This window comes from Dendrobates tinctorius, unplaced genomic scaffold (genome assembly GCF_039654945.1).
Source record: "Dendrobates tinctorius isolate UK_male_01 unplaced genomic scaffold, ASM3965494v1 ptg000120l, whole genome shotgun sequence".
NCBI lineage: Eukaryota > Metazoa > Chordata > Amphibia > Anura > Dendrobatidae > Dendrobates > Dendrobates tinctorius.
Genome location: NW_027361788.1, coordinates 10,919,513 through 10,943,077, shown reverse-complemented (window position 1 = coordinate 10,943,077; position 23,565 = coordinate 10,919,513). Strand labels below are relative to the sequence as shown.

The 23,565-nt window shown below is 42.0% G+C and overlaps 1 protein-coding gene across 4 annotated transcripts in view; it reads right to left on the bottom strand.

Moving 5' to 3' along the window:
• The window catches only part of MAPKAP1 (MAPK associated protein 1), a 262,045-nt gene that overhangs the window by 57,881 nt on the left and 180,599 nt on the right, over positions 1-23,565 (bottom strand). For 3 of the 4 annotated variants that reach the window (XM_073590749.1, XM_073590750.1, XM_073590751.1), the window contains 2 exons: positions 16,578-16,685; positions 3,915-4,055 (listed from right to left, as the gene is read on the bottom strand). In XM_073590749.1, coding sequence (XP_073446850.1) covers positions 3,915-4,055; positions 16,578-16,685 — 249 coding nt within the window. The remainder of the gene's footprint in view (positions 1-3,914; positions 4,056-16,577; positions 16,686-23,565) is intronic. The other variant, XM_073590752.1, reaches the window with a different exon arrangement.

Below are 23,565 nucleotides of genomic sequence, written 5' to 3'. Positions count from 1 at the left end.
TCTATGGAGCAGCATTTGGGGGCATAGTCTATGGGGCAGCATATGGGAAATATTCTATGGGGCAGCATATGGGGCATATTCTATGGGGCAGCATTTGGGGGCATAATCTATGGAGCAGCATATGGGGGCATATTCTATGGGGCAGCATATGGGGGCATATTCTATGGGGCAGCATATGGGGGCATAGTCTATGGAGCAGCATATGGGGGGCATAAACTATGGAGCAGCATATGGGGGCATAGTCTATGGATTCCACCCTCGGCTTATCATAGAATCGTAGAGTTGGAAGGGACCTCCTGGGCCATCTGGTCCAACCCCCTGCTCAAAGCAGGATTCGCTAAATCATCCCAGTCAGATGTCTGTCCAGCCTCTGTTTGAAGACTTCCATTGAAGGAGAACTCACCACTTCTCGTGGCAGCTTGTTCCACTCATTGATCATTCTGTCAAAAAGTTTTTTCTAATATCTAATCTGTGTCTCCTCCCATTCAGTTTCATCCCATTGCTTCTAGTCTTTCCTTGTGCAAATGAGAATAAAGTTGATCCTTCTACAATGTGACAGCCCTTTAGATATTTGTAGACAGCTATTAAGTCTCCTCTCAGTCTTCTCTTTTGCAAACTAAACATTCCCAAATCCTGCAACCTTTCCTCATAAGACATGGTTTGCAGACCGGTCACCATTCTGGTCGCTCTTTTCTGAACTTGCTCCAGTTTGTTGATGTCTTTTTTAAAATGTGGTGCCCAAAACTGGACACAATATTCCAGATGAGGTCTGACCAAAGAGGAGTAGAGGGAAATAATGACTTCACGTGATCTAGACTGTATGCTTCTGTTAATACATCCTAGAATTGCATTTGCCTTTTTTGCTGCTGCATCACACTGTTGACTCATATTCAATCTGTGATCTATTCGTATACCCAAGTCTTTTTCACATGTGCTGTTGCTTAGCCCTATTCCTCCCATTCTGTATATGCTTTTTTTCATTTTTATTGCCCAGATGTAGTACTTTGCATTTTTCCCTGTTAAAAACCATTCTGTTAGTTGCTGCCCACTTCTCCAGTTTATTTATATCTTTTTGAATCCTCTCTCTCTCTTCTCTAGTATTAGCTATCCCTCCTAGCTTTGTGTCATCAGCAAATTTAATCAGTTTACCCTCAATTCCTTCATCTAAATAGTTGATAAAGATGTTGATAAAGATGTTGAACAATACAGGGCCCAGGACAGATCCCTGTGGTACCCCACTTGAGACATTCTTCCAACTGGATGTGCAGCCATTTACGACCACTCTTTGTGTCCGATCACTAAGCCAGTTATGAATCCACCTAACAGTTGCCTTGTCCATTCCATACTTAGTCATTTTTTCAATAAGGATTGTATGAGATACTTTGTCAAATGCTTTGCTGAAGTCAAGATATACGATATCTACAGCATTTCCTTGATCCACCCAATCAGTGATTCCATCATAGAAGGAAATTAAGTTAGTCTGACATGACTTATTAGTTACAAACCGATGCTGACTCTGTTTAATCACTTCATTCTTATCCAGGTACTGACATACATGTTGTTTAATTATTTGTTCAAAGATCTTTCCTGGTATAGAAGTCAGACTCACCAGCCTATAGTTGCCTGGGTTCACCTTCTTCCCCTTTTTGAAGATAGGAACAACATTTGCTCTTCTCCAGTCTTCTGGGACTTCTCCTGTTCGCCAAGAATTTTCAAAGATTATGGAGAGGGGTTCAAAAATTTCTTCTGCTATCTCCTTCAGTACTCTGGGGTGTAATTCATCTGGACCTGGAGACTTGAATTCATTTAGGTTAGCTAAGTGTTTCCTCACTATCTTTCTGTTTATAGATATCCTGGATTCTTCGATTCCCTTAATAGGACAGTGAAGAACAGTTGATGTTACATTTCCTTTCTGAGAGAAAACAGATGCAAAATAGGAATTTAAAAGTTCGGCCTTCTCAACATCCTGTCTTACCATTTCATCATTTTCATCCTGTAAAAATCCTATAGCATCTTTGACTTTTCTTTTACTTTTTACATATCCCCTAAATTCTTTATTATTGCTTTTGACATCTCTTGCAAGTCTCAATTCATTGTCAGCTTTAGCTAATCTGATTTGTGCCCTGCAGGTTCTGCAGACAGCATTATATTCTTCTTTCGATATGCCTCCCTCTTTCCATTTCTTTCACATTTTTTTCTTCCTTTTTAGCATGTGCTTAAGTTCTGTGTTCATCCATCCTGGCTTCCTTAAATGCTTCCTATTCTTCCCTCTTTTCGGAATTGTTAACAATTGTGCTTTGAGAATTTCATTTTTCAAGATTTCCCATCCTTCCTGGACGTTTTTGTCTTTAAGGATATCCAGCCATTGGATCCCTCCAAATCTAACCTTGACGTCTGAGTCTTCACAGGTCTTCCTCCTCTAGTTATCCAAAATTCTAAAATAGCATGGTCGCTACCTCCTAGGGTCCCAGCCACTTTTACCTCCTCAACCATTTCCTCCCTGTTTATAAGGATTAGATCCAAGGTAGCAGTTCCTCTTGTTTTCTCCCCTACCTTTTGGAAGATAAAGTTGTCAACAAGAGAGGATAAGAATTTTCTTGACCTGTTAGTTTTGCCTGAGAGAGATTCCAAACAAATGTCTGGATAGTTGAAATCTCCCATGACAACTATGTAATATTTTTTGGAGAACTTGGCCATTTGATGCATAAAGAGTTCATCCATATCTTCAGCTTGCACAGGCGGCCTGTAGTAAATGCCTACAATGGTGTCCTTTCCATTGTTCTGTCCTTGTATTCTTACCCAAACAGATTCCACAGAACTCCCAGTCTCTGAAGCTTCAATCTCTGTGCAGATATACGCGTTTCTAACACACAATGCGACACCTCCTCCTCGTTTATCAAGTCTGTTTCTTGCAAATAAGTTGTATCCTTCTAGTCTTGTATTCCAATCATGTGTATTGTCCCACCAAGTTTCAGTGATTCCAATGACATCATATTTCTTTTCCTGTGTTAGTAGTTCCAATTCTCCTTGCTTGTTGCCCATGCTTTGTGCATTATACACGAGTCAATAAGTTTTCCCAGTTTTTTGTGGCAAAATGGGGGGGGGGTCGGCTTATACACGGGTCGGCTTATACACGAGTATATACGGTAATAATCTTTATTTATATAGCGCCAACATATTCCGCAGCGCTTTACAGTTTAGAATACCAGCAGAGGCGTAATGATAGCGGTCACAGTGATCATGAACGGGTCCCTGTGAGTGGCCAGCGCAAACTTCAACTGGATGTGTGTCCTCGTTAAAGGAAGGACACACATGAAGGACATACATGAAGTGTATGGACATATACACCAGGATGGGGAACATACACACCAGGATGGGGAACATACACACCAGGATGGAGAACATACACACCAGGATGGAGAACATACACACCAGGATGGAGAACATACACACCAGGATGGAGAACATACACACCAGGATGGAGAACATACACACCAGGATGGGTAACATATATGACCGGGTGGGCAAAATATATACCAAGATGGAGGTCATGTACACACACACACATATAGATACCAGATATACAAGGATTGGCCCAGGATGGGGGACATTACTACATAATGGAGAGAAACTCATATATCCTTATAGAATTTAGAACGCTGTAGGGGCCCATACATCTGGCCAAAAATGCGGGGGCAGTTGTGTGCGTGTGTGCAGTAACCAAGTCCAAATGTAGCACTGGGGCCCATCTGACTCTAGGTACACCACGGAGTACCAGTCACAGCAGCAGACAACGGCGGTAAGGGAAACACATTTCGGGCAATGAGTATGTTGCAAAATTGTTTACAGGTGGATTTATAATTAAAGTTTCATTTTCAATGGAGAGCTGTACAGGAAAATAAATGTGGTCTTACCTAGCTGGACATCTGTGGTGAATCTCAGCCTGTGAATCATGCTGACCTTGAATGACTTGTAGTGATGACTGCTCAGCATATCCTGCACTGTGGCAATGTCAATCTGTGTTTCTTCCTCCTGGGGCTCTTCTCCTCTAGAACCTATCAGAGAATAAGACATCTTGTTTTTCTTAGAGACTACTGCAATCATATCACTTTTTGGATTCTTAAATATTTAACTTGTTGGATCAAACATTACAAGCTAAACTAATATCTGCATACAGACACATCAATACTAGCACAGGTTTCTACTACTGGATCTTCATCTTGCAGCACTAAGCAGACAGGAGCAACAATAATAGGAAACAACTTTGTGACTATGGAATACCATGGTAGTTTAGGATTCCAGAAGTTCGGAGGATTCACTTTCATGTAACTAAAAGTCAATTTGTCATGATCCAAATAAAAACATGCTTGCTGCTCAATTTTAGAGTTTGTAAGTCTATAATCTGACTGCTCCTGAGCGCCTCAGTTCAGCTCAATTTTGATGTGGTTTGTGGCCATAAATCAGCTGAGAGGAGCACAGTCATGAGTTGAGAATACATTAAAGGAGTTATCTGGCCTTAAGCTTAAAGTCTGCAGTCACTATGTAACTGCAGACTCGTGAATCCTCACATTGTGCTCACTGCGTGCTGTGAGGTTTCTTCGATGCAGGCACGTAACCACAAGCATGTGATTTGCATACTTCCAGCCACATTCCAACTAGACTTTTCGGAATACACTTGCACTGAGCGAGGTCGAGCCCATCTAGTCGGCATGTGACTGCATGTATGCAAATCACACACTTGGGGGTCACACGCCTAACTACGGAGAATTCTCACAGTGCACACGATGTGAGGATTCACAAATATGCAGTCACATAGAGTGACTGCAGACTTGTAGCCTGAAGCTGGAGAACCCTTTAACTAATGAGTAATTTGATGGATTCTCAAGTAACTCATTCTGCAGTCAGCAACATGCAGGGAAACAAATAGCTTGTAAAATGTGAAAATGTGTTTAATCAAACCCAAGTGGAAATATTTGTCCCCCCGAAGCGCGATGTAATTGCTGCAGGACCAATGGGTACAATTTGGCATAGTGGTAGTGAAATTGGGAGATTTGGAATGTATGTTATGGTAATTTTATCAAATCCCCTCCAAAATCCACCTAAATCGAGAACAGACCCCTTTTTTAGGTATGACGTCTGTGACAGGGCACGCACATCTCCCTTTATTCACTTTTAAGTGTTTTTCAAAAATTGCACTTTTGCTTGAGTTACAAAAAGTTGCAATACAATTAAAAGTGTAAATGTTCTGTACTGGCGGATGTTGGATCGTCAGACCATATCCTCTGGTGGGGCACTAATCCGACATTGCAAATAACTACTGATAAGCTGCATTGGAAATACATCCCATATGGCAAACAGTGTGATATAAACTATTGACAAATAAAAAGAATCCCCCCCTTCCTCGCAAGGACACCTGCACCCAAAATTAAAAAACCCAGGAAGATCTTTCCAGTTCGGAAGGGGTTAATCTCCTTTTCCTCTGCTCCCAAATGATTTAGGCACTGTGCGGTTTTAACAACTTTTTCCCATAAAGCTGCCACCGGCCCCATTATCGACCTCGTATATCCTTCTTTACCAACACCCTGTTTTTCTTTTTTTCTGGAAGCTATTAGTTATAATCAAGGTAACCATTCAATAAGCCAAAACGTCAATTACTTTGAGAATAACACTAGGAGATGCCAGCCATTCACTGCCTTTTTATGATATTTTGGATCAAAACCAATTTGGAAATGAAGGTTTCTGACGGATTTTGTTTAAATATAGCCCCCGTGATGCCAGCGTTGGGAGCCGGGAAATAATCAGTCAGATGCTTTTAAATAAAGTGCTGCATAAAATATGGCAGAAACATTGATTTAGCCTCTTTGCGAGACAGCGTGACATGCCGCTTGCAGCACCGGCTAATGCAGGACCTAAAAGCCACAATCTTTGGATTTCAGCGGCAGACTAATGAAGACGTCATTGTTTTCTTTAAATGGAAGCGCCGTGTGCGATGCGAGCAAATAAACTTGTCTTTATGTATGGAATTAATATAATTTATTCAGAAAATGCTACTATGCTGCAATAGTGCCAGCTGGGAAAGACTTCATAATTCCCAGCAGAAATGATTAAGTATAAAAGGTAAAAAGACAACAAATAATGCAAACAGCAATAATGTGCTGCAGTGTAATAACATGAAGAGTTCACTCTGCTCCAGCGGCTGCAAACAAAAGTGGAAGAGCTGCCGAGAGTGAAGGGGGCGTCAGCCCTATTTTTTAAATCAAGTGTTACATCAAATGTATCTTTTAAAAAATGAAAGCAAAAAAAAAATCTTTATATTTTCACACTGACCGCTAGCAGCAATAGACTGAACCTATTTGTATTTAAAGATAAACGAAGCATACTCTAGGAGGTGAGTTGTGACATCATGTATTGTGAATGGTGGATCCTGTGTATCAACTGTATATGGAGGTGTTATCAGTCAGTGTACTAGGTTTTTGTCCTGATGAAGAGGTCCTGCGTTGACCTTGAAACGCGTTGACTTTTAAGCCTTAAAAATAAAGTTTTCATCATCATTCGTTTCTCAGATTCATTAGCAGCGCATCAAGTGACTCTTCAGCCAGATATGTTTATTTCGAAGTCCTATGGACTCGTGTCCTGCAGCAGCTGATACATGCAATTTTTACATATTGTTTAGGTGCAACACTACCAGGTGAGCATGGAGGTGGATCAATCATACTTTTGGGTTGTGTTGCAGACAATGGCAAGGCGAACATTTTACGCGTATCGGGAAGAAGGGATTCAATGAAATTTCAATAAATGCTTGATGCAAACATAACACCATCTGTAAAAAAGGTGAAGTTTAAAAGAGGATGGCTTCTACAAACGGATAATGATCCTAAACACACGTCAAAATCCACAATAGACGACCTCAAAAGGCACGAGCTGAACGTTTGACAATGGCCCTCACAGTCCCCTGATCTGAACATCATTGACAATCTGTGGCTAGAACTAAAAATAGCAGAGGATGCAAGACGGACCCAGGAATCTCACAGAAGTGGAGGAATTGTCCAAGGAAGATTGGATGAAAATCCCTCAAACAAGAATTGAAAGACTATTGGCTAGCTACAACAAGCATTTACAAGCCGTGATAGTTGCAAAAGAGGGCGACACTAGATACTAACTATGCAGGGTGCCCAAACTTTTGCATCGGCCTATTCCTTACCTACACCGCCCTATCGCATAGCAATGGGACATTACAGGCTGAAACATCCCCTTTCCTTCTGCCACATTGGTACACCCAACTACCTCTTACCCGGAAGTAATTCAGTATGATACTTGATACAGTATGAATACCAAGATCTATGTCTGTTATATACGGGGTGGGACCCTACTTGTGCACCGAAGATTATAGGAATGCTTTATTCCAGTTTATATGTTTTAAATACTCGTCCAATAGTCAGATGAAAAGTTAGTGAAAAAATTTCCAGATGTGTGCTTTATTTGAGTTAATGGAATGCCCAATATGGACTAAAATGTGTATAGCTGTATCAGCAAAATGATTATTAAAATCCATCCACTTATTCAACAATCAACAAATGTCTACTGTATCTAAAGCACAAGCCACCTTAAGCTTTCCTAACTGGGAATCCCACCAAAAAAGTTCACTCTTCGCTAAGTGATTAAAAGTAAAGAACATGCAGCCCCCTAGTGATCGTATATGTATTGAGGCCTTTAGACTAAGCATTTTAGTTTAGTCAACACTAAGGTAAGTATGGTCAGGAGTGTCATAGTCAACACTAAGGCAAGTATGGTCAAGAGTGTCAGTCAACACTAAGGCAAGTATGGTCAAAAACAGGGTTCCCCAACTCCAGTCCTCTAGGCCCACCAACAGATCATGTTTTCAGGATTTCCTTAGTATTGCACAGGTGATGCAATTATCACCTGAGCAATACTAAGGAAATCCTGAAAACATAATCTGTTGGTGGGCCTTGAGGACTGGAGTTGGGGAACCCTGGTCAAGAATGTCATAGTCAACACTAGTGTTGAGCAAATTTGTTTGGTTCCGAATACTATCGGCAATGAATAAAGATTTTGCAATATTCGTCAAACACAGACAAACGTCATTAGCGTCAACGGAAGGAGAAATGACCAAATATGTTGGGAACCGATCTTCAAACATACATTCGGCACAAATAGGGTACCAATATGGCACAAACATGGCAAATTCAGATTTGGTGACCGAATCCAAACAAATTTTCTCAACTCTAGCCAACACTAGGGCAAGAATGGTCAAGAGTGGAATAGTCAATAAGTCAAGTGTGGTCAAGACTGTCCATTATCTTAGAAACACCCCCCCCCACAAAAAGAATATGAAGAAAAGCCATGAGATCTTGAGTAGCCAGCTAACAATGCTACAGCTACTGGTAATGCCACTGTAAAGGATAGTTGAACCTGCCAGATCAAGAGTGAGAAGAGCACTAGTTGTGCCGATGTCACTACGGCAGAGCCAATATATGCACTGTACGTATTCAAGCTTCTGGCAAAGAACAGACGGTTTACAGACAGAAAACATGATGCCTTATTATTTTAATGTACTAGTATTTTGCTTAATGAAAATTCTTAATTGTAATTCAATTAATTACATACACAGTCCCCAGTTACAGCTTCCAATAAGACACTGGCTTTTCAAACAGGTCTAAAGGCACTTAACCAATTTTAATATATTAAGACCAATTTCCCTTGAATACTAATTAGTTCTTAATGATAAGATGAGGAGTGGAGCATCATAGAAAGCAAGCGGCGGGATATAAAATTCAATTAGCCGTGGAAAGGACGCTCGTCTGCATGACTTGTATTTTAGAGGGTGGAAAGGGCTGGATTCTGAGCTTGTAAATCTCTCTCATATTCGGGGGAAGAGGACAGGACTTTATATGAAGCTGTGGAGGAAGACAATACTTTCTGCATAACACACAGTCAGGTTTGAGTTTAATGATACAGATATTTTCCTATCACACAGATACAGCACTGCAGACAGTGCTACCACCCGCTCTGTCGATGGAGATCCAAACACTGTGGTTAACAGACAAAGCAATTGTGTAAAGGTCTTCAATTAAAATAGATGCAAACATGATTAAAGGGGTACTCTGGAAAAAGTCTTATAACTTACACCTTTTTGGTTTAACCCCTTCATAACCAAGCCTATTTTGACCTTAATGACCTGGCCATTTTTTGCAATTCTGACCAGTGTCCCTTTATGAGGTAATAACTCAGGAACGCTTCAACGCATCCTAGCGATTCTGAGACTGTTTTTTCGTGACATATTGAGCTTCATGTTAGTGGTTAATTTAGGTCGATAATTTTTGCGTTTCTGAAAAAATCAGAAATTTGGTAAAAATTTAGAAAATTTCACAATTTTCAAATTTTTATTCTGTTAAACCAGAGAGTTATGTGACACAAAGTGGTTACTAAATAACATTTCCCACATGTCTACTTTACATCAGCACAATTTTGGAAACATTTTTTTTTTTTGTTAGGAAGTTATAAGGGTTAAAAGTTGACCAGCGATTTCTCATTTTTACAACAAAATTTACAAAACCATTTTTTTAGGGACCACATCATATTTAAAGTCATTTTGAGGGGTGTACATGATAGAAAATACCCAAAAGTGACACCATTCTAAAAACTAGACCCCTCAAGGTGCTCAAAACCACATTCAAGAAGATTATTAACCCTTCAGGCATTTCACAGGAACTAAAGCAACGTGGAAGAAAAAATGGACATTTTAATTTTTACAACAAAAATTTTCTTTTAGCATTAATTTTTTCATTTTCACATGGGCAACAGGATAAAATGGATCCTAAAATTTGTTGGGCAATTTCTCCTGAGTACACAGATACCTCATATGTGGTCATAAAGCACTGTTTGGGCGCATGGCAGGGCTTAGAAGGGAAGAAGCGCCATTTGACTTTTTGAATGGAAAACATGCTGGAATATTTAGCGCTTGCCATGTCGCGTTTGGAGAGCCCCTGTGTGCCTAAACTTTGGAGCTCCCCCACAAGTGACCCCATTTTGAAAACTAGACCCCCCAAGGAACTTATCTACATGCATAGTGATCACTTTGAACCCCCCAGGTGCTTGACAAATTGATCGGTAAAAAAAAAAAGTACTTTTTTTTCACAAAAAATTTCTTTTAGCCTCAGTTTTTTCATTTTCACATGGGCAATAGGATAAAATGGATCCTAAAATTTGTTGGGCAATTTCTCCTGAGTGCACAGATACCTCATATGTAGTCAGAAACCACTGTTTGGGTGCACGGCAGGGTCCGTAAGTGAAGGAGCGCTATTTGACTTTTTGAATGGAAAATTAGCTCCAATCGTTATCGGACACCATGTCGCGTTTGGAGAGCCCCTGTGTGCCTAAACAGTGAAAACCCCCCACAAGTGACACCATTTTGGAAACTAGACCCCTAATGGAACTTATCTAGATGTGTATTGAGCACTCTGAACCCCCAGGTGCTTCATAGAAGTTTATAACGCAGAGCATGCTATTTTTGATTTTCACAAGGGTAACAGGAGAAATTGGACCACAAAAGTTGTTGTGCAATGTGTTCTGAGTACACCGAGGAACCGCTGTTTGGGCGCACGGCAGGGCTCAGAAGGGAAGGAGAACCATTTGACTTTTTGAAATGAAAATTACTTCTAATCGTTAGCGGACACCATGTCGTGTTTGGAGAGCCCGTGTGCCTAAACATTGGAGCTCTCCCACAAATAACCCCATTTTGGAAACTAAACCCCCTAAGGAACTTATCTAGATGCATAGTGAGCACTTTGAACCCCCAAGTGCTAAATAAAAAATATTTTTTTTCCTCAAAAAATTATTTTTTAGTGTGCAATTTTTTATTTTCACAAGGGTACCAGGAGAAACTGGACCCCAAAAGTTGTTGTCCAGTTTGTTCTGAGTACGCTGGTACCCCATATGTGGGGGGGGACCACTGTTTGGGCACACGTCGGGGCTCGGAAGAGAAGTAGTGACATTTTGAAATGCTGACTTTGATGGAATGGTCTGCGGGCATCATGTACATTTGCAGAGCCCCTGATGTACCTAAACTGTGAATAACCCCCACAAATGACCCCATTTTGGAAAAAAGACCCCCCAAGGAACTTATCTAGATGTATGGCGAGGACCTTGAACCCCCAAGTGCTTCACAGAAGTTTATAACGCAGAGCCGTGAAAATAAAAAAATCATTTTTTTTCCTCAAGAAAAAAAGATTTTTAGCTCACAATTTTTTATTCACAAGGGTAACAGGATAAATTGGACCCCAAAAGTTGTTGTCCAGTTTGTCCTGAGAACGCCGATACCCCATATGTGGATGGGGACCACTGTTTGGGCACACGTCGTGGCTCGGAAGGGAAGTAGTGAAATTATGAAATGCTGACTTTGATGGAATGGTCTGCGGGAGTCATGTTACATTTGCAGAGCCCCTGGTGTGCCTATACTGTGGAACCCCCCCACAAGTGACCCCATTTTGGAAATTAGACCCCCCAAGGAACTTATCTAGATGTGTGGTGAGCACTTTGATCCCCCAAGTGCTTCACAGAAGTTTATAACGCAAAGCTGTGAAAATAAAAAATCATTTTTTCCTCAAAAAATGATTATTTTAGCTCGCAAATTTTTATTTTCACAAGGGTAACAGGAGAAATTGGACCCCAAAAGTTGTTGTCCAGTTTGTCCTGAGTACGCTGGTACCCCATATGTGGGGGGGAACCATTGTTTGGGCGCACGTAAGGGCTGAGAATGGAAGTAGTGACGTTTTGAAATGCAGACTTTGATGGAAAGGTCTGCGGTCGTCATGTTTGCAGAGCCCCTGATGTGCCTAAACAGTAGAAACCTCCCACAAGTGACCCCATTTTGGAAACTAGACCTTCCAAGGAACTTATCTAGATGTCTGGTGAGCACTTTGAACCCCCAAGTGCTTCACAGATGTTTATAACGCAGAGACGTGAAAATTTTAAAAAAAACTTTTTTTTTTCAAAAAAAATAATTTTTTAGCCCCCAATTTTTATTTTCCAAAGGGTAACAGGAGAAATTAGACCACCAAAGTTGTGAAATTTTTCCTGAGTATGCTGATACCCCATATGTTGGGGTAAACCACTGTTTGGGCACACGTCTGGGCTTGGAAAGGAGGAAGCATCTTTGACTTTTTGAATGCAAAATTGGCTGGTATCAATGGTTGCACCATGTCGCGTTTGGAGACCCCCTGATGTGCCTAAACAGTGGAAACCCCTCAATTCTAACTCCAACCCTAACCCCAACACACCACTAACCACAGCCCTAACCCCAACACATCCCTAACCCTAATCCCAACCCTAACCTTAACCCTAACCCCAACACACCCCTAACTCTTATTCCAACCCTAACCCTAATTCCAACCCTAACCCTAATTCCACTCTAACCCTAATTCCAACCCTAACCCTAATTCCAACCCTAACCCCAACCCTCTTTCCAACCCTAACCCTCTTTCCAACCCTAACCCTAATGGAACAATAAAAATGAAAATAATTTCTTTATTTTATTAGTTGATCCAGCCTATGGGGGTGATAAACGGGGGGTTTATCTACTTTTCATTCTTTTTTGATCACTGTGAGAGTTTATCACAGTGATCAAAATGAATGAAGGGAAATTGCAGCCGGCGGGCGCACTGCGCATGCGCCCGCCATTTTCCAAGATGGCGGCGCCCATGAAGCAAGACCGCGGGACACTGGGAGGCGGAGAGGGACATCGGAGGTACCGGGGGGGGGGGGGGGGTCGGAAGGTAGGGGGAGGGGAGCCCAGAGAAGGGCGAGGGGAGCTGATGATGACGGCGGCGGCACATTGCTGCCGTCAGTCGGTATCGGGGGCCGATCGGGGGCTGTTAAAAGTGAAACAGCCAATCAGAGCGATCGTAGCCACGTGGGGGCGAAGCTACGCCCCCTGTGGTGAAGAACAAAGCCCCCTGTATCTGCGGGTCGGGTGACCTTTCAGTGACCTAGGTCACCCGACCCGCAGGGGGGCTTTAAAGTCATGACGCCACATAGGCGTCATAGGTCGTTTTGGCACGACTTTTCATGACGCCTATGTGGGGTCAAAGGTCGTGAAGGGGTTAAGAGCCAACACATGCAGGGATTGCGCATTTGTTAAGCAATCCCTGCATGTGTTGCAGCTGTCGAAAAGTTGCGAGACATGCAGCCACGGGGACTCAAACATATTATTCAAGCACTCTGTAGACACTGTTAGCACTGAGCATGCTCAGATAACACCTTATCCCAGGACCTTTGCTCATAACTAGTAGCAATCTGTTGATATAAACATTGCAAGTGCTATTAATAAGGGGCTCTCATGTATAATACTTTTGGGAACTTATGCACTCAGTTATCACTAATCATAATGAGGAGCCAAAAGTGAAGAGGGCTGTGCTGCAATTCCCATGCCGGAAGCATTGATGTGCAGGAAAAAACTGTGAAGCAACCTCAGAATCATTATAAGGACTGTCCCGTCAATTGTTGCAGTGTTGGAAACTTACACTACACTGTGTTCCAAATTATTATGCAAATGATATTTTTCTATGATTTTCCTAAATAGTCAGTACAAATGACAGTCAGTCTAATAAAAGTCATCACCCGTTAGAGTATACATCAAATTTTATTGAAGAAACCTCCAAATGATACCAGTATAATCTCCAAAATGAATAAAAACTCAAATTGCACTGTTCCAAATTATTAGGCACAGTAGAATTTCTAAACATTTGATCTGTTTTAAAGTACTGAAAATGTTCATTTGTGGAATTTGCAGCATTAGGTCACATTCAGTGAACAGAAAAGCTATTTAATTCCAAAACATCCTAACAGGCCAAGTTACATGCTATCATAGGAACCCTTCTGTGACATCACCTTCACAATTCTTGCATCCATTCAACTTGGGAGTTTTTGGAGAGTTTCTGCTTGGATTTCTTTGCATGAAGTCGGAATAGCCTCCCAGAGTTGCTGTTTTGATGTGAACTGCCTCCCTCATAGATCTTTTGCTTGATGATACTCCAAAGGTTCTCTACAGGGTTGAGGTCAGGGGAAGATGGTGGCCACACCATGAGTTTATCTCCTTTTATGCCTATAGCAGTCAATGACTCAGAGGTATTCTTTGCAGCATGAGATGGTGCATTGTCATGCATGAAGAGGATTTTGCTCCTGAAGGCACATTTCTGCTTTTTATACCATGGAAGACAGCTGTCAGTCAGAAACTCTATATACAGTACTTTGCAGAGGTCATTTTCACACCTTCAGGAACCTTAAAGAGCCCTACCAGCTGTTTCCCCATGATTCCGGCCCAAAACATGACTCCTCCTCCTCCTTGCTGAAGTCACAGTCTTGTTGGGACATAGTGGCCATCCATCTGGACCATCCAGGGTTGCTCAACACTCATCAGTAAACATGACTGCTTGAAAATTAGTCTTCATGTATGTCTGGGCCCACTGCAACCATTTCTGCTTGTGAGCACTGTTTAGGGGTGGCCGAATAGTAGATTTATGCACCACAGCAAGCCTTTGAAGGATCCTACACCATGAGGTTCGAGGGACTCCAGAGGCACCAGCAGCTTAAAATATCTGTTTGCTGGTTTGTAATGGCTTTTTAGCAGCTGCTCTCTTAATCCGATGAACTTGCCTGGCAGAAACCTTCCTCATTCTGCCTTTATCAGCACAAACATGTCTGTGCTCAGAATCAACCACAAATCTCTTAACAGTACGATGGTCACGTTTAAATTTTTGGGAAATATCTAATGTTTTCATCTCTTGACCAAGGCATTGCACTATTTGATGCTTTTCAGCAGCAGAGAGGTCATTTTTCTTTCTTAAATTCCTTGAAACCTGTGCCCTGCTTAATAATGTGGAACATCATTCTTAAGTAGTTTTCCTTTAATTGGGCTCACCTGGTAAACTAATTATCACAGGAATTTGAGATTTATTTCAGTGATCCAAAGAGCCCTGATACACAATACCATCTATGAGTTTATTTGAAAAACAAAAAATTACATCTTTATGACACTTAAAACCAATTTGCATAATAATTTGGAACGCAGTGTATATGGTCAAAAGTACTGTCTACCTCCAAATTACACCTACAGGAGGTTTTATGCGCTCCCATTCTACATCCACAGACATTAATATGTAGTCGGTCAATCTGCAGATACAGCTCCCACTCTTCTTTCTACAATATCCTGGAGACGTCTGTGGGAATATTTATCGATTCATTCAATACAGGAGAGCATTTGTGAGGTCAGAGACTGATGTTGGAGAAGGCCAGGATTACAATCTCTGTTCTAGTACATCCCAGAGGTGTTGGAGGTGGTTCAGATTTGGGTGTTTGTGCAGCCGGTCATGTTTTTCTCAACCAAGGTTCCTCCCAACCATGCCTTTATGAACCGCATGTATTGGGGGCACAATCAAGGCAAATAGAAAAGGGCCTTCACCAAATTGGTTCCATAAAGCTACAATTCGCCAAAATGTTATGATAATGTATTAAGATTTCCCTTCACTAGAACTATGAGGCTTAGACCGACCCCAGATAATAAGCCTATAGCATTATCCTCCTCCACCAAACTACAGCTGGAACAATGCAGTCAGAGGGTAACGTCCTCCTGGAATCACCAAACCCAGACTCCTCCATCAGGCGCCAGATAGAGACTTGTGATTCATCAGTGCACAGAACACGTTTCCTCCAGAGTCCAGTGGTGGTTACACCACTCCATCCAAGGCTCGGCATTGTGCTTGGTGATGCAAGGCTGCATGCAGCTGCTCGGCCGTGAAGCTCCTGACGTGGGTGTAGTTTGTGCTGCTGTTAGTACCAGAGGAGGTCTGGACTCTGCAGTTATGTAGAGTCAGCACCGCAGTGGTGACTTTTCTGTCCTCTGCACTCGACCCCCCGCTCTGCAATATTAAGTCAACTCCACTTTGTGGCTGAATTGCTGCGATTCCTTCCTATTCTCGATAATATCACTCACAGGTGATGGGGAAGATATGTCATGGATGGACTTGTTACACCGGTGGCTCCTATTAGGACCACACTGGTATCGGTGAGCTATTCATTTGTAAAGGCAGACGGCATGGCGGATGCTATATTCCGGAAGCGAGGTGCTGTAGTACACTTTTGGCTATTGGACTGAATTTAAAAAAATAATTAAACGATTAAGACGTACGGAACAATATTTTTTCCCATGTCGTGAATCTCAAAACTCATACCCTTCAATTTCATCACAGCGTCAAAACTGTAAAGTGTTAAACAGGCTGAAAAAAGGATCGGTCCAACAAAACTTGCAGAAAAATGTAATGGATTCTGCTTCCATCTGCTCATGACCTCCTCATCAGTTATCCAGAGATTCTCATTTCAGCAGTGCTGGAGTCAGACACTCTACACAGATCCGTCATGAGCACGATAACCAAGACCCTAATTCTTCCATACAGAGGGAGTCACTCAATCACAGGTTATAGGCATATTCGCCTAGCAAGATCTAATAAATGAAGCGAGTGTGCACTGTCTCTGCAGAGGCTGTACGCCAGGGGGCACATACTTACTGTTCTCTCTGACCAGACAGAACTCCAAGGAACTCTGACTCTCCAGCGTACTGTCCAGATCCACAGGAACGTTAGGCTGGTTCTGCTTCTCTAGTCGATACTGAGGACCTAGAACATAAAAACACCAGGGAAATTATACACATTGGCCGGAGGAGCCACCTATTATGGCAGGGCCCTAACTCTCCCTCAAAGAATGAGGTCAGGGGAAAGAAGATTCAGGTATAATGGGCTTCATCATGCAAGATGCTTTTGTTCCTTATGGTAATAAGCCATAACTAGAGATGTCTGACAGGAGCTTAGGTCCCTCTCCCTAGTTAGAACACATGCATGCTTGGCTGCGCATGCATGTCTATGATGGGACATTGGGAGGATTAGCCGTCAGTTGAACATGGGCTATTTCAAGTGTATGGTCATCCTTACATAGGCTAAAAGGATCCTCAAATTACACATCATGTATATATCTGCTGAACACACTAAATTCGGCAGCACAGACGACAAGCTAATGTGTATATACAAGTAGCCACTTCAGAGAGGAAGAGGACAGGGACTCTAGAGCTCACCTACTGGAAGTAGCATTCCTAAAAATCATTATCGACCCTATAACAGAATCTTGCCACATGAATTATGATAAAAAGGTTTGACTTGGTGAGTGGCCTCTGACAACGGTTCTAAGGGGCGGCAAGGTTTCTCCTTGTGAAGAGCTCCAAGTTGAGGTACGGAGCCATTCAATGATCCCCTGGAAACACTTGTCTACAACTAGAGTTTCTGGTTTGGCTTCTTATCCCCAAAGCAAGTGGCGAGGGCCTTTAAACTATCGATATTAACTTTTAGGATTGCTACTTTCAAATAGGTGGCTCTAAAGCTCCTGACCTCATCCTCTCTGAAGAAGATACTTCAAATTCACAGGAGAGCATTGCATGGCTTATGTCTCCTTACACCAACTCGTTGCTTTCCACAAGGAGAAACCTTACTCCTTAGACCACCTAATGTGTATTGAGGCCTCCTGATAGCAACTGGCGGGGGTTGAACATGGGGTTGATGGATTTAACTGCCTGATCCTTTTGTTCTAAAGGAGGTAGGCGCTGATGCAGACTCTTCTCTGCCTACTGAGAACACATGCATGCTCAGCTGAGCTAAGTGTTCATGTGTACATAGTGAATGTTAGACATTCCTGATGGCCCAACAGGAATTTGACTGACTGCTTTTTGATGTGTATAATCAGTTATTAATAAAGAAAAGTTAGAGAAAAACTGTTATAAACCACAGCTAATGATTCCTCCAGGAAAATTAAAGCATTGGAAAGGTAAAAACCCAACCTTAAACATAAAAAGATTGTCACAGGGTGGATGAATAATGTATGATTGATAGGAGAACCATCTCGGCCAATGATCATCAGAATAGGAGGTTGTGAGCATGTGCGACCCCAACTTCATGCTCACCAAACACGCTCATGCAACCAAGAGATAATGCTACGCTTATGTTTGCGGAAACCTGTTATTAGTATGAATATACTTTGAAGAAAATGCTCTGAATGTGTTTTAGCAATTTGTGTGAAATTCCAATGCACATTCTTTATAATATAGCTGTTCATTGGATTTCTAGATTTCTAGGCAGTGGAATTTTGGATTGTTCCAACACTTTTACAAAGGCTGCCCTGACACAGTGAACAAATCAGTGCCGAGCCTGCAGGATGGTAATTTGTACTCTGCCTGCACCATTGCCAGATGTGTATTGGACTCTGCGACAAACTCAGCTGGGCTATATTGCTGGGTCAACTTTGGTGTACTCAGGTTAGCTCTGCATAGCACTCTGTGACAAACTCAGCTCTCCTCCTTTGTTGAGTCTGCATTGGACTCTGTGACAAACTCACCTGTACTAGATCACTGAGTAAATTCTGCCATATCATTGTGTAACTTTGCTCCATTTCATTGGTTCCTCTTCGGTGAATCTACTTTCCTTCATCACATCCTATGTAGGATGGTGATCTGGAAACTTGCATTGACAAATCCAACTTAGTAACTCGGCAAAGAGACTATCTCTCACGCGCTTCTTTGTTTTATGGTAAATCTGCCTTAAGTCACCCAACTGAAGTAGCGGCAAGCAGCATGATGGCGTGGAGAAAACGTGTCACCTTATGCCATTCAGTTTCAGGACATATGCATAAAGCCGTGTGTGAATACCAGACCTGCACTATCTGTTCTATGCATAAAATATGATCAAACAAGGCTTTTATTATATATTGCAAAGAGCGTTGGATTTATATAGCATTTATTAACCAAAGTACCTCCAATTTATCTATCGCTGAATGCGATCACTGTAGACTCCTGCCCAAAATGACCGGAAGTTGTGGGCATTTCAAAGCGTTCAACAAAGTATTAGTCTAATGGTGTGTGTATTTATGCAACTATAAAGATTTCAGTTTAATTTTCAACTGAACTGTGAATATTATGGGCACCATTACAGGAGGTATTTTTTTCATTTTTTTTTTTTTATTTACATGACAAAAACCTGGCACGTTAACAAGAATGTGTAGACTTTATGCATCCACAGTAATTATATATCTCAACACAGGTGCCAGCCCACAGGTTACAACCTACCAAACTATGGTATATAAAAGTGGAAAACAAAGTGGGCAGCTCTCAATAGCAAGTTTCATTTAAAAAATGGTGATAGGCCAATGAAAGATCCAAACTGCTTCCATGCATGAAACTTGCTATTGAGTGCTGCCCACTTTTTCTGTATTATATATATATATAAATCAAAAGCGAGTTGCATGCATGGAAGCAGTGCAAATCTCTCCACCATGACCCTTTCTTTAATATCTTCGATGATATATAGCCATCAGATATCCGCAAAAATATTAAAGAAGGGTCATGGGGGAGAGAGTTGAACTGCTTCCATGTAAGAAGTCAGGTGCCATTTATAGTAGCTAGATTCTCTGAAGGGAGTTAGCAGAAAGGCTGCGTAGTTCCTATAGGTGGGCTTTAAAAAGCACATTACAGAGATAGAAAATGAACTTTACTGTAGAAAATAAACACAAATGGAAGAGGTTAAACACTGTGCAGCCTCCAGGGAGTTCCTACTTTGCAAATTTTATTGCTAGAACTGAACTGGGGTCTCCCTGTGACACCATGCAGAGGACCGCAGGCCTCCTGTACCCTAGGCCTCCTGTACCCTTTACCGAGACCTTAAAAATGTCAGCGGCCTGAGAAGAAACAAGTTTGTTTATGAGGCAGCGGGAGGCGTTTATGTGAGGCAGTAATACGGCCGTCAGGAGTGAGCCAGGCGCAATGATTGATGTACTGCACAAGCACGCCTTGTTCTGGGTCGCAGGAAGATTTAGCTATGGTCTCACACAGCCAAGGTCCAAACTACTGGCCAACCACCGAAAAACTGGAATACTGAAACCTAACATTGGTATGAAATGATTGCTCTGGCGGAGGTTTCCATATTCTGCGCCTAAAAGAATCATCCTATAGTCGGATATACACTGGCAAGGCAAAATTTAAGAAGTCCCAAGCAACCAAAATAAGGAATGTGCAGAAGTTTTCACCCTTTGCATTGCAGTATCAAAAAAGTGATAAAATGTTGTAAAATCTCATCCACATGCTGCAAAAAAATCTGTTCGGCTTACAGAGAGTTGCAGAAGCTGGCACATTGTAACAAATGGACCGTTTCTCATGAGCGGGCTGTATCTGAGAAATGCAAGTGTGATCAAAACAATAGCCAAAAAAGGAGAACAGAGAAATGGTCTGTGGTCACTTCCTGCAGAACAACTCCTTTATAGGGGTGGTCTTGCTAATTGCCTATTTTCATTCATTTTTTTTGTCCATGTGTGATGTTACCATCAGAGTTTCATTATTCATAAGATTTACGACAGTGCAAATTCGGGTCAGGATATAATTTTTACTCTCTGATTGAAAGAAGACTGCTTCCTTCACCGACAGCAAGCAGAGATCTCAAAGGGTTTTCCAGGATTTGATGAAAATCTGCCATAAGGTAAATAACCTGTAGTGGTCCTGTGCCACTGCTCTCATGGATCTCATTAGTCACTCTATGAAATATGAGAGCAGTATGAAGTAGGGGTTGATACCCTGATTCTAGTGATGTGTCACTTACTGGGCTGCGTGTTGCTGTTTCAATAAAATGAGTGCTTTATCAGCAGGAGGTGATCAGTACAGAACTAAAAAAAAAACAACTAAAGATGGCGGGGTATAGTCAAACCAAAGTCTAAAGCCCCCGTTACACACCGCGATATCGCTAGCAATATTGCTGTAAAGTCACCGATTTTGTGACGTTACAGCGATATTGCTAGCGATATTGCTGCATGGGATACTTACCTCTGACCGGCTCCCCCGCTGGTTATCGCTGATCGCGCGAGAAGCTCCTGGACCATTCCTCGTCGGTCACTTCCTGCGGCGCTTCCTGCTGTGACGACGAGCGAGGCGTGGAGGCGGGCGGGAGGACGCAGGATCGCCTGGTGTGACAGGTAAGTAGCGATCCCCGTCCCCAGCGATGTCGCTGGTGAGATCTGCCTGAGTGGCAGCTCACTAGCGACCACCTACCGATGTACCAGCGATCCTGACCGCGTCATATCGCTGGTCGGGATCGCTGGTGCATCGCTAGGTGTAACGGTACCCTAACATGAATACTATAACCTAAAATTGAATTATATTAAACCATTAAAATAATCTTACAGACAAATTTAGCAAAAGACTGCAACCAGCCGGTCCAGCAAAAGAGCTGAGTGGTGGAGATAAGCAATATACCCTAAAAGGCCCCATTAAACTCTATTACACCCTTCCTTCCAGCAGAGGTTGGCACCCTAACTTGTACGCAATATAGCACCCCTGTTCACCGTTGGCACACCCTGGATTCAACCTAGAAATGCCTAGCTATATACCAGGATGCAATGAACATGCAATCAATGTTCAAAAAACAGTGTGCCACGGTGATTAGAAAAAAAAAAGATGGGTGTGAAGGGTTTATCAAACAGTGAACCAATGGAGGTATGTCCATATAAAAGGTGGTCTGTTCAATGATGCCAGGTAGACAACAATAGGTACCCCCCCTTAGAAGCCCATGTGAACAACTTCAACCACGAAAAAACACACAAAACTGAAATAACAACTGGATACCCATATCAAAAACATTGGTATGAATTAAATAGGTAGGGGGATGAAAAATTCAGTTTTAGGTTATAGTATTCACTACAGGACTAGGCCTCTCTTGCCTCCTAGTCTAACCACAGCCCCACCCCTGATTAGCAGCTTTCTGTCTGTATAAAAAGAAGGCTGACAATCAGTGGTGTGGGCGGGGTTATGTAGCAGAGCTCTGAATGCTGAGGTGTGTATAATGCCGTCCGCATCACTGATTGGCAGTTTTCTGTGTACACTGTGGGGCATGGTTGGAGCAGGAGGTACAAGATACCTAGTCCTGCAGTGAATCTCCTGCAAATAAAACACTAATTTTATTGAAACCGCAACACACAGCCAAGTGATACATCACTGGAATTAAGGTCTCAGCCCCTACATTATGCTGCTCTCAGATTACATTGAAAAAAACTTGCCTGTAAACGACCACTGATCAACCACATACTATTCGATCCGCGGTCTTTTAATGGTCTGTTTACACCATTTGACCAGAATTCAATGGGTATAGAAAAATTAACTGTTCTGAGTGCATACAGTATATTATCGGCAGCACACAATACAATGTACTGCCGAGAACAGTGATTTTTGATGCTGGGATGATAATCCAATGACATTATGTACAAGCATTTTGCCTGTTCGTCGAGTGGTTGTCGGCAGGCTTACAAAAGCCAATAATCAGCAAACGAAATGAATGTCAATTCTGGATTTTCGACTCGTCTACATGGGTTTTAAAAGTTTCACCAGCCACCAATATTACATGGTTGGTATGTAACTGTTTCTATACCGTGGCCCTATGTGATGGTCTATCCATAGTCTTTGATCTGAGTAATCACCAGATCTGTCATCGCAATGGACACCAAATTGGAGTCAACACAGGAACATCCGGAGCAGAAAAGAGGAAAATGAGGCTAGTGGCTGAAAACTGGGATAAAATAGAGAATTTGCTATATTTCATAAGTCCCCTGTGTCCAAGCGTTATAGAGAAGAAATCTAGAAAACTGGAAAAGACAACTAATTAAACAAAACTCTTAAATTGGTAAAGGTGGGGTGATGGAAGCTCTAAACACATGCGGCTGGCTGTCAGGAATCACACTGGAAAATCCACACCGTCACTTCTACTTTGGAGGAAAAAAAAAAGTTATCCTTTCAGTCAAGGATTAAGAAAAGGGAAGAAAAGGCCCAGTGTAACTTTTATCAGAGATAGTGATGTCTGTAAACTCTATCTCTCTTTTCTGCTGACAAGCGGTGGCCGAGATAAGATTGGAAGCGAGGCTCACTTTGCCGGGATAAATAAATAATCAATAGTCATCTAAATGGAAATGAGGAACAGCGACCCCCCTCTTCACTCCACCACCTTCTGATAACAGGACCCCTTATCAGGGATCCAATTTTTCAGGCCTGGGCCTTATCAACATCACTCAGCTCTAAGGTAATATGCTGGAGGAAGGGAGGGAAAAATCCTGCTGCTAAATTGAAGCAATTGAATGAGATCAGTTTAGTGAGGTGTTGGTTACCCGCAGTTCAAATGTTTAGAAATGCAATTTTGCTCCCATTATGTAGCAGTGGAGGTGAGAGATATGCGGGAAATGCTCCGGGCATTAATGTGACAGAAACTTAACTCTTCACACCTGGCCAAGGCCAGGGCAGCACTCCATATTTTAGTGGTACGATACTTGCTCCCCAGTGTGCCCCGTAGACACCTCCGAATTGTAAGAGGAGAGAAAGCTATGCAGAAAATTACAATATTAAAAGAGAAAATACAAACCTTTTTATGCAGCAAATCATCAGAGTAGGCAAAAGTTTATGGAATGATATTCACATAGGACAAGCATGCT